Genomic DNA, 12,219 nt, shown 5'->3' with positions numbered 1-12,219 from the left:
GATGGTCAATCATGATGGAATTGTTGAAAAATAGGTCAGAAAAAATATTTTCGAAAACTTGCATTGTGAATCCATTAACATGGCGTCATTTTGTGCCCTTCGATTTTGCAACCAACATGGCGTTAGTTAATTCAATGCTTAGTTGCTTTTTTATGGCCAGATAAATGGCTAATTAGTTCTATAATGGTTTAATGATGACCACATAAAAAGATAAAATTTGACGTTTCTCTTGCAAGACACGCTTAGGGTGAGTTCAAAAGGGATTGGTTGTGAATGACCCGTGGAATAAACCATGAGTTGAAGTCAAATTTCGTTGTCTCACGCCATCTTGAAATCCAAGATGGCGGCTTTCGTTGAACTTTAAAATGTCGTAAATGACTTAAAATAGCATGAAACCCCAACATTATTGGGTGAAAGGGCTAAACAAGCAGGAGACGAATTTCGCTATCTGACGCCAAAGGGCTAACTAGAAGAAGTCGATTTTTTTCCTACCGAAGCCATCTTGGAATTCAAGATGGCGGCTTCCGCTGAACATTGAAATGATTTATATCACTGAAAATCGCTTGAAACTTCCTCAATATGGGTATTAGTTGAAAGGGATCAACGAGTAGACGACAAATTTCGGTACCAGACGTCATCTTCAAATACCAGATGGCGGTTTCCGCTAAGCTTTAAAAAACTGTTAATCGCTAAAAATTGTACGAAACGCCCAAAATATTATTATTGGGTTTAATAGCAAAACCAGAAGGGGCCGTTCAAATATTACGTAACGCAATTTTCGAGCATTTTCAACCCCCCCCTCCCCCCTACGTAACACATTCGTCTCTAAATTTCTAAACAAAATCCACAAAGCGTAACAAACTCCTATACCCCCCCCCCCCCCCCCCCCCCCCCTAAAAGCGTTACGTAATATTTGAATGGTCCCGAAGAAGTTGAATTGCTCTTTCTGACTTTATCTTGAAATCCAAGATGGCGACTTCCACTGAACTGTAAATGACTAAAAAAAATGCTCGAAAGCTTTAAAAATGCTCGAAAGCTGGATTTCAAGATGGCGTCAGATAACGAAATTCGACTTCTATTGGTTGATCTCTTTCAACTAATTACCATAGTGTAAGGGTTTTATGCGATTTTTAGTCATTCAAAGTATTTTCAAGTTGAAATATAGCCGTCTTGGAATTTAAGATGGCGACGGACAACGAAATGCAACTTCTACTCGTTTATCACTTTTACCTAATCACCGTATTGTGAAAGTTTCATGATACATTTCATGTTTCATTACAGCTTTGGAAATAGAAACGGAAGCCGCCATCTTGGGTTAATAATGGCGTCAAGCAAAAAAAAATTCTACTATTTGGGCCCTTTCACTCAATACTCATATTGTAAAGATATTCATTCCACTTCCGGTAATTTGAAGTTTTCAAAGATTTTTATATATTTGTTTTTATTTTAACTCAAAACCAACACACATAACTAATCAAAAATGTTTAAAAATGGGAATTCCAATTCAAATATGTGCTATCTAATCTGAGCGTGTCCTGTTTTGACATCTTGATTAAGAACTGTCACTAAGTTGTATGGCGGTTTAATAATCAGGCCCCAAGAGCTATTATAAAACATGCAAAAGAAAGCTTGGAGCAAACTTTCTTTGTGTTTTATCAAAGTATAAACAGAGCATGCACAACTTTTTCCAAGAAACTAAAACAGTATATTTAATAAAAGCTTTATGAGCGTTTTCAAAACTATCTGAAAACATATGATCGATAAAAGATTATAAGCATTCTGCATGACCATAATTAAACCGTCATAAAACAAGCTGCACAAAAAATGCCTCAGTAGAACCATAATAAAACATTCAAATGCTAGTAGGCTTAATCTGTATTACTTGGGATATTGTATATTTAGAACCAGTGCCCCTGAATCAGTCAAAATTTGCTCTTAAATGCTAGGTACTTTGGAAAGAAGTTTATTTTAATGTTTTGTGTAATCAATGAGCGAAAAAATTTGTCACTTTTGAATCTATTTTTTGAGATGTTTGATTTTGAAAACACGAAGTAAAATGAATTATTGGCGCGCTGCACCATATTGATAGGCGGCAATTTTTTTTTATTATTAAAATCATAAAATTCAACAAAACATTGTTTGTAAAAAAATCAGAAAAATTGTTTTCTAACTAATCAAACTGATCAATTTGCAATTGGAATCCAACCGCTCGGCCCCTATAATTAGTCGTAAATTAGGGACAGCAAAAAGCAAACCGATTTGCAAGAATTGGCATTAGACCGGTTCACTTTAAATAATTGTTGCTGACCACAGTCAGATTCATAGAAATTGATCATTTTTCATTTCCAAGCAATTTTGTTTATTTTGATCTCTTTGGAGCAAAGAACTTAATGCGCTAAAAGATGAGTGCAAAAGCGCCTACAACCTGAGGAAAACCTGTTAAATGTAATATGTTTTCCAGTGATTCAGACTATATCAAACTGCCAACAAAGTCAGTAATAAAATTCTTTACAAGCAATAAACACCAGTGTGCTTCAGAGAAGTCTTTTGAACTTCAAAATGTCATCGTCCTGGAAAATTTAAAATATGTTCCCGAAATAACAGGAAACTCAAACCTCAAACAAACAGCCCCAAAAAAAGCTAACTTTAACTGCCACCATTTCACGATTCCGCAGCATACCTACCAATTTAGGTCTGGAGTCATTCATTCTTCCATTCATTCGCAGCACAAGGAAGGAAGAAGTCATATTTTTGATTGCAGGTGAAATTTGACATCTTCGCGCCATATCGCACGAGCGAAAGATGATGGCAAAGGAACCGTTGCCGTTGCCATTCGTTACGCATTCAAGTGGTACCTTCCTAAGTATAGGCTGGCAACCGGAGGAACAGGTCCTAGCAGGCGAATCTCAAAAATATGTGAGTGCTTGTTCCAAGCGTGGAGTACTCCTGTGGAGAAAATAAGTAACAACTCCCCGAAGAAGAATGATGCTAAAGCTGTCAACATGGGCAGGTTGGAAATAAACAGAGACAGTAGATATCCTGTCAAGCGTTCGCACGCGCGCCATCTTGGCTTGTCGCGTCAATAACCATTTTGACAACAACAACAACAACTCCGACTACCGCCATTCGCGAATTTATGAATGTTTACGAATAGACTCTTCACGGCACGCCACACGTCATCAATATCTGCGCTGTTGATGTTATTTATTGACGTTGTTGGTGCGTGTACGTGTGTGTGTATGAATGTGTGCATTGTCACGTGGCCCGCGCCCGATAAACGTGCACAATATGGCGATGGGGATACCAATCAAAACATATTATCAAGATTAATGGTGTCGAACAGTTTTGCCGGAAGTGATAATAAAATTTATGATGTATGTTTATGCTGTCGTTGCTTGCTGTCGTGTGTTTCTCCCGGAGCGGAGAATTTATTGCTTCACCTAAAAACGCTTCCACGGTGGCGAATCCTTCGCGAGTCGTGGTACGGATATGGACGACATACCGGGTACCTTAGCTACTAAAAGTCTCATATCTTAGAGAAACATGATGATCTTAAAGCAATCCTAGGGGATTGCTCAACGAGGCTAAAGTTTGTATGGAATTTTGGCACTTTTGGTTTTAAATAGAATCATGGAGTACTCGATATATATATATTTTTTAATACCGTATTTGTTTATGCCGAGTGTTGCACTAGTGCACTACTAGGTGCTGTCAAACTGTTCGTTGTTGGTTGGGTTTTTAACAGTGAGTTTGTGTTTTCTTGAAACTAAATGGATTTTTCAGAGATTGTTTTTACTCTAAGCGGTGTAAATGAATCATGTTTTGGTTCTTTTCTTTTTAAGTGATTGGCTGCGATATTGCTTGAGGTACCTAAATCTTTTAAAAATAAATCTCTTCTAGCTGTATAATTTATGTTTCTCAACTTTAAAGAGAAACATTTCTAAATATATCATAATCAGGTCACCAAGTCAGAGCCTCATTAACGACCATAAAAACGCGCTCGATCCATTTGCATAATAACTGTTGAAATTATGCAAAAAGTTATGAGAGGCCTCCCTTTTAGCAAAGGCACCGCCTTTTGGTGTGGAAATCCTTTATAAGCATCTGTCAAAATCGAAAATTATTTGCCAAAACTAGGCGGCAAACGAACAAACTAGCTGCTAGCTGCTGCAGCTTCAGAGACCTAGAGAAATGGGGAAGCAAAGACAAAATATTCAACACAGAAAAAAGGCCTCTGCCCGGTCGCCTCCGGAAAACGCCACTTCGGAACCGTATCATCATCATCATCGCCGCGCCGCCATCACAAAACCGAAACAACCGCATCACGGTTCATTAGCATACACATTCACGTATTCCTAGAGAGAGAGAAACCGAAACACACTTCTCCTATATAAGCTTGTAATTTATGGTGGCAGCCGACCAGGAACAACTGTGTCCTACTACCCTCTACTAAGTAAGTATGTAGGGTAAGATTCGATGGAAAGAAGGAAAGGGTCGCGTGGGAGGAAGTGGACTGCCGCAAACAAATTTTCAAACGCCTTCCCCGGGCCACGTCCGGGATCCATACATTGAGACCCGGACCAGGAAGTGGAAAAAGAGTCAAATTTATGCTGAATTGGTTGAGGCTCCGTCGTCCGCGGCTTCACTTTGGCCGGGGTATTTGCGGAAAAGTTGCTCTACAGTCCCAGGCCAAGCTACCCAACAATGCTTCCGATTCCGACAAACGGCTGCTGCTACTCGACCAGAGAAAGAGAACCAAGGAAATGTGGAATTGCAGGAGCAAGTTCAATCAGGCGCACTATTGCTTCGGGCAACAGAAACGACGTTTGTGGGTCTGATTGGGGTAAAAGTTTTCTGATGCTTTTTATATGTTTTGTTTTCGAGGCGGTTTTCCAACACATCCTCCATTTATCTGGACAAGAGCGATTCTTGAACTTTTACTGAATTTTCGTACAATGCATCATGAATATGTATCTAATTTATTGATAAAATGGCATCATTCTTAACACAATGTCTGGTATTGGTACACGGAATTTGTTGACACGGCCCACAGCCGCCGAACGTCAGAATAGCAGGCAAAAAGGAAAGCGAATGACAGGTGTCTGGTTAGGAGAGAAAAGATAGATTAAATAGGGAGAAGAAAAAGAATTGTCTAAACTAAAACCACCTGTTTGAAGATTGTCAATTTCTGAAAACTTCTCAAACTAAAGTTTAAAAGAAATACGGTTGTATAACCCATAATTCTGTGAAAAGAGAGCGATCTGAGAAGCTCAAATGAAGGTTAGTTTCAATTTGATGATTATCGACAAAATATAAGCTCAATCCTTGTTTTCCGCTATGTACAGGTACTGCGAGGTTAAGTAATTCGTTTAACAACCTGCATAATCCAACTTCTAGCTAGAGAGCAATTTAACCAAACTGTTTCATCGAGAAACGTAAGTCGAAAGATGTTTAGGATTGATAATTAGTTTCTAACACCAAGATTCTTCTAGAACGGAGAAACCGAAGTTGAGATAACCACATTCCAGTGATTCTCAGAACTCCTCTCGAGATAATAATTGAAACCAAATCGGTAAACTGCACACAATCGACATCTGTAAAAAGAAAAGGGAATCGTGAGTACAAAAATCAAAACCTGAAACAAAATTAAATTATACTTACCTGAAATTTATAAATTAGGTCGGCTGTAAGGCAGCTTTATTGTAAGGCCATAGAAATCAAAAGGGCTAAATTTGAAGGAAGATAGGTCACTAAAATTTGTGAGTATTAATCAAAAATCAAAGTATTCATTTAACTAACAGCAGTTCTTAAACAGCTCAACTAAAAATTTATTTCTGCTGTTAGTTAAATGAATACTTTGATTTTTGATTAATACTCACAAATTTTAGTGACCTATCTTCCTTCAAATTTAGCCCTTTTGATTTCTATGGCCTTACAATAAAGCTGCCTTACAGCCGACCTAATTTATAAATTTCAGGTAAGTATAATTTAATTTTGTTTCAGGTTTTGATTTTTGTACTCACGATTCCCTTTTCTTTTTACAGATGTCGATTGTGTGCAGTTTACCGATTTGGTTTCAATTATTATCTCGAGAGGAGTTCTGAGAATCACTGGAATGTGGTTATCTCAACTTCGGTTTCTCCGTTCTAGAAGAATCTTGGTGTTAGAAACTAATTATCAATCCTAAACATCTTTCGACTTACGTTTCTCGATGAAACAGTTTGGTTAAATTGCTCTCTAGCTAGAAGTTGGATTATGCAGGTTGTTAAACGAATTACTTAACCTCGCAGTACCTGTACATAGCGGAAAACAAGGATTGAGCTTATATTTTGTCGATAATCATCAAATTGAAACTAACCTTCATTTGAGCTTCTCAGATCGCTCTCTTTTCACAGAATTATGGGTTATACAACCGTATTTCTTTTAAACTTTAGTTTGAGAAGTTTTCAGAAATTGACAATCTTCAAACAGGTGGTTTTAGTTTAGACAATTCTTTTTCTTCTCCCTATTTAATCTATCTTTTCTCTCCTAACCAGACACCTGTCATTCGCTTTCCTTTTTGCCTGCTATTCTGACGTTCGGCGGCTGTGGGCCGTGTCAACACCCCCAACCCGTAACTCCGATAAACCTAAGGTTTCATCGGTTTTACTTCCTTCTCCTAACTCTAACACAGCTAAGTTGACAACACTGCGGCGATGCACTCCATGAGCAGTTCGGATCAGCGCTTGACGAACTGTACCGTCCGGTCCTACGACAACTTCATCAACGACACCTCGAACCCACTGCTTCCGGTCCTTTCCGTTCACGACGAAAACTAGATCATCCTTTTCAATCTTTCTTATTTCCTGGAACCACTTCGTGCGTCGGTTGATTGTTGGGAGATATTCTTTAACCCATCGCTGCCATATCTTATCTGCTAAATATTGCGATCTGTGAAAAATACTCCTTAAGGCATCCGCGAGCTCTGTTTCTGTTTTTGGTTGAAAATCTTCTTTTTGAACCGTCCTTAAAAAGTGGTTTGGGGTAAGCGCTTCTTCAGAAGGGTCGTCCTGTGGTTTATAAGTTAGTGGACGCAAGTTAATCATCTCCTGCACTTCTGATAAGGTAGTCCATAAGATTTCGTCCGTTAACTTTTTCCCGTCATCAAGAGCCTTCATCGATTCCTTAACGGATCTAACCATTCGTTCCCAAATACCCCCCATGTGAGGGGTCGCCGGAGGATTGAAATGCCATTTAATTTGAGGAGATACAATCGCTTCAGCACACTTGTAGTTGATCGATCTGCATATTTCGTTCCAAGCTCCAGTGAAGTTCGTACCATTGTCCGAAAAAAACTCTTGAGGAGTTCCTTGCCTGCAGATGAATCTGCGAATAGCCATAAGGCACGACTGTGTTGACAGACTGTATACCACTTCCAAATGAATTGCCCTTACAGACAGGCACGTAAAAACTGCTACCCATCGTTTCTCCGTACGACGCCCTACGGTGACTTCTAGCGGGCCCAGATAATCCACACCAGTGGCTTGGAAGGGTCCAAGCTGGGGTGTTATGCGCTGCATCGGCTGCATCGGCAGGGGTGACATCAACGGCGCATGTGGCACGCAACGGTGCACCTTGCACCACATACAGTCTCTAGCCACAATACGGATAGCGCGACGCAGTCCTGGAATGTAAAACTTTTGATTTACCTCATTGAAAATGGTTTCGTGGTTACCGTGCCCGAAACGCTCATGATATTGTTGCAGGAGTTTGAGTGTTATGTTATGGTCTCTAGGTAGTATGATGGGAAACCTTTTGTCAAATGGCAAGTATTCCGCTCTTTCGGTGCGTCCTTTCACACGCATGATACCTTCGTTATCGAGCGTAGGAGTAAGTTTATATAATTTACTAGATTTTTGCAGATGATGTTCCGAACTGTCCCGTTTGCTGTCCGAAAGATTCAATAAAAATCGTACTTCATCCGGGTAACTATCTATCTGGGCCATTTTCCACAAATATACCTCTGCTTTGCTCAATTCGTCGCCGCCAAGCGGACGTAGTGTACAGTTCATCTTCTTCATCAAAAGTTGTTCTTGTTTTCCTTCTACCTTTGAGCAAAGTATTGGTATCCCACCTACTTGGCGCTTCAAATTCGAAATATAACGGTACACTGTAGCTGTGATTCGTAGGACTCGATTCCATGATGAGTATTTTTCTACGTTAATGATAGTAGAAACACCTTCATGATGTAACATATAACATGATTTGATCTCTTCTGCAATGTTGGAAGGTTGTTTAATTTGTTCTGGCCAAAGATTTTCGGAATCATGCAAAAAGGCTGGGCCATGGAACCATGGGCCGTTTGAGTCAAGAGGTAAACATGGGTTCCACTTAGTGAGTACATCCGCAATATTTTGCTTACTCGGAACCCATCGCCAGTCCGATACATTTGTCAACTCTTGTATCTCTGCGATTCTAAACGAAACAAATTGTTGGTAATTTCGTGGTTCCGACGTTATCCAGCTAAGGACTGTCCGAGAGTCAGTCCACAAGAAACATCGGTCGATTTTCAAACTATGGTTTTTCTGAACTATTTTCATAATTTTTGCACCACGAACAGCTGCCATTAGCTCGAGACGAGGAATTGATATTCGTTTTAAAGGCGCTACCTTTGCACTGGACATAACCAACGAAACCTTGATACCACCACTCCATTTCACACGAAAGTAGATGGCACATCCATAGGCGTTTTCACTGGCATCGGTGAACGCGTGTACTTCCAAAGATTGAATTTCACTTGAACGCAGACTTCCAGTGTAACAGCGCTCTATACGTAGGTCTTCAACAAGAGAAAGAACGCCGGTCCATCTTTTCCATTTTGCGAACGAATCATCATCTATGAGCGTGTCCCACTCACAACCGCTTCGCCAAAGATCTTGGATTAAAATTCTCCCATGGACTGTAAACGGTGAGAGCAGCCCCAGGGGATCAAAAAAACCCATCACGCAACTTAGGACTATGCGCTTTGTTGGTCGCGAATCCCCTTTTAGATAGCATTGAACATTGTCTCGATGTGCAGTAGAAAACGAAAAAACATCATCGTGCGGATCCCAGATAATTCCCAGGACACGTTCAGTTTCCGTTTCCTTGTTCTTGTTGAAATGGACATTATTATCCGAATTGGGCTCACCTATTCCTTCTAATACAAGATTGGAGTTAGACACCCAATTTCTAATATCAAATCCGCCTTTACTATGAATCTGTCGCACTTCGGTAGCCAGATGGATTGCTTCTTCCGGGGTGTCGGTGCTATGGTAATAATCATCAACATAATGATTATATAGAATCGCATTAGCTGCCTCTGGGTATTCTGTTGCAAATTCGTTCGCGTTACGGTTTTTCACGAATTGAGCTGAACACGGAGAGCATGCCGCTCCAAAGGTCGCTACATCCATGACGTAGGTCGTGGGTGGCCTGCACGGGTCTTTCCGGAACAAAAACCGTTGCGCCTGTCTGTCGTCAGTCCTTATCCGAATTTGGTGGTACATCTCTTTTATATCCGCACCGAAAGCTACTGGTCGCTCACGAAAACGACTGATTACAGCAGGAAGAGAAACCATCGTATCGGGCCCTTTCAATAATTGGGAGTTCAAAGAAACACCGTTTACGGTCGCGGCAGCGTCCCACACTAGGCGCACCTTACTCGGCTTTTTTGGGTTCAGGACCACATTCAAAGGAAGGTACCAAGCTTTATGCTTTTCAGTTTTCGTGAGTTCATCGGGGGTTATTTCATGAGCGTAGCCTTTCTTCAAATATTCTTCAATTTGCTTGCAAACGTTGACATACAATTCTGGTGTTCTCGCTAAACGCTTTTCAAGCTGTTGCATACGGTTAAACGCCATACCATAGCTGTCCGGGAACCAGATATCGTCTTTGTTCCAAAGCAGCCCCGTTTCAAAACGATTACCGATGCGCACAGTTGTTTTCTCCAGTAATTCACGTGCGCGTTGGTCTTCCTTTGATTCCTTGGTCACAGTCACTGGGGATTCTTCAACAACGTATTGGACCTTGATCAAATCATAAATCTCTTGATTGGTAGGTTCGGCATGGATTCCAACGTAGGCGTTTGGTTGCGCTACTTGTAAATTCTGAATTGGGCCATAAATAGACCAGCCTAGTTTAGACCGTACGGCAACCGGATCGCCAATATTCCCTATCTTCGTCTCCAGCGGTGCAATAACTTCTAAGTTGTTTAGACCAATTAGAATACCAGGTCGGGCTTCTAGATACGATTCTACTGGAACGTCTTTTAAAAAAGGGTACTGTTCCTTAAGTTTTTCGTGATTCAAGTTCTGTTTCGGCAGACGAAGATCTGATACCGTTCGTACGTTCCGGAGCAGCAATTTTTCATCACCACTTCGCGAAGAGATATGCATATCGGCTCGTATGGATTCCTTTTCGATTCGCGAAACATCAGCTGTCCATTTGATGGTTAGCTCATCCTTTTCACCTACTAATTCTAGTCTTTTCGCAAGTGACTTTTCCAAAAGGGTCACAGAAGCACCGTCGTCAAGAAAGGCCAGGGTTTCCACAACTGATTTCCCGAAATATAAACGTACTGGAACCACCCGAAACATAATTCCGAACGACGTTGGAAAGTGGGTATTCATGACGACTTGGGTCGAATGGAGCAGGGGGTGGTGGCGCTCACGACATTCGCCAACATCGCAACGTATACGATGGAATCTACACGGAAGTCTGCCATGATCATTTAGACAAATATGGCAGAGTTTCCACTTTTCGGCAAGTTCAAAACGTTCTTCTTTAGGCATTCCCTTGAACACATCACAGAACCGCAGACGGTGGTCAGTGCGACCACAAGCTTTACAAGGCTTTTGAACATTGGATGTTTCCTGATAATCAGTGTTGTGGCTGAAAACAACAGCTTTTTCTTTGGGTTTTAATCTTTGAGTATCTGGCGCAACCCTTACGTCAACGTTCGTTTCGCAAATCTCTGCTACTACTTTAGAGAGAAAATTAGCGAACGTACGGAGATTCACAACCGTTTTTCGTTTCTTGTATCGTACCCATTCGCGTTGGTTGACAGCAGGTAGTTTGCTTAAAAGGTCTTGGATTAACGTCGGATTGTTTAGGTGATTTTGCAGCTCAGCAGCTTCTAGGTGGTCGCAGAGCAGCTCCACCGCATTTCCGAAAGGAATATATGAAGCTAACCTGTCGGCTTTAGGCGACTCTAGCTTGCGAATTTTCTCCACGTAGTGTTGAAGTAACAACTCAGGGCGACCATATAAGCGACGGAGTTTTATTATCACTTTCGAAACGCATTTCGGAAATAGCAACAGTCCACGAACACTATCTAAAGCTGGTCCCGTCAGGCTTTCTTGCAGGCGAACCAAATTCTCCACGTCGTTGTAGCCACAAGCCTCAGTAGATGAGGTATAGCTGCTAATAAAAAGAGGCCATTCCTCTGCCTTTCCGGAAAACGATGGTAATTTGCGATTGATTCCATGCCTCGCAGACAACTGCGCCTTAGAAGGGCCTACACGGCGTGTCCTCAACCCTTGTGAAGATGTTGTTCGTGAACTGCGACACGAAACCTTCGAAGAGATCTCTTCCACAGACTCATTTCCCATATCCGATTGAGAATCAGAAGTATTTGATTCAGATGAACTCGTTTCTTCTCCATTGGATCCTATTTCCTCCAGATTATCGCATCGATTACTCTGCTGTGGTTGTTGTTTTTGCTTAGACCGTTGCAACGGAGTCGACGTCTTACCGACTTGGCTTTCCGGCTTGGCTCCTACGCTAAGTTCTGCTAATTCCTCGTCTATAGCTTCCATTCGAGTTCGGTAAGACTCACGCATCTTTTTTATTTGTTCCACCTGCGATTGTTTTTCTTGCAGCGCCTTTTCTAGCATTGCTTTTTCCAACTGCATTTTTCGGTTTCGTAATTCCGCTTCAATCTCATATTGTCTTGCAAGCAATTCCAATTCACGATCCTGCTGTTTTAGGTCACTAAAATTTGTGAGTATTAATCAAAAATCAAAGTATTCATTTAACTAACAGCAGAAATAAATTTTTAGTTGAGCTGTTTAAGAACTGCTGCAAAAAAAAGTGAGCGACTTTCAATCATCCAAAATTTACCGTAACAGAATTTGTCACATTCAATTTGTCAAAATGGTCAAATTGTCAAAATTTTCAAAATTCTCAAAATTGTCAAAA

The 12,219-nt window shown here is 40.8% G+C and overlaps 1 protein-coding gene across 1 annotated transcript; it reads right to left on the bottom strand.

Moving 5' to 3' along the window:
* Positions 1 to 8,397: 8,397 nt before the first annotated feature.
* Positions 8,398 to 11,933, bottom strand: LOC129743369 (uncharacterized). Its single transcript, XM_055735355.1, has 2 exons — positions 8,649 to 11,933; positions 8,398 to 8,454 (listed from the first exon to the last, which is right to left on the bottom strand). Exons 1-2 carry the CDS (start codon positions 11,931 to 11,933, stop codon positions 8,398 to 8,400), a joined length of 3,342 nt encoding a protein of 1,113 aa, XP_055591330.1.
* Between the last annotated feature and the right edge of the window lie 286 nt (positions 11,934 to 12,219).

This window comes from Uranotaenia lowii, chromosome 2, assembly GCF_029784155.1.
Source record: "Uranotaenia lowii strain MFRU-FL chromosome 2, ASM2978415v1, whole genome shotgun sequence".
NCBI classification, from domain to species: domain Eukaryota; kingdom Metazoa; phylum Arthropoda; class Insecta; order Diptera; family Culicidae; genus Uranotaenia; species Uranotaenia lowii.
Note: the sequence above shows the minus strand (reverse complement) of the source record. Positions and strands in the feature narration are given on the sequence as shown.

Excerpts from the sequence above, each read along its gene's own strand:
- LOC129743369 (XM_055735355.1), bottom strand. The coding sequence starts at position 11,933 with ATGCAGTTGGAAAAAGCAATGCTAGAAAAGGCGCTGCAAGAAAAACAA. Across the intron at positions 8,455-8,648 it reads TGGTTATGTCCAGTGCAAAG|AATCGCAGAGATACAAGAGT; the intron begins GTAGCGCCTTTA and ends TGTTTCGTTTAG.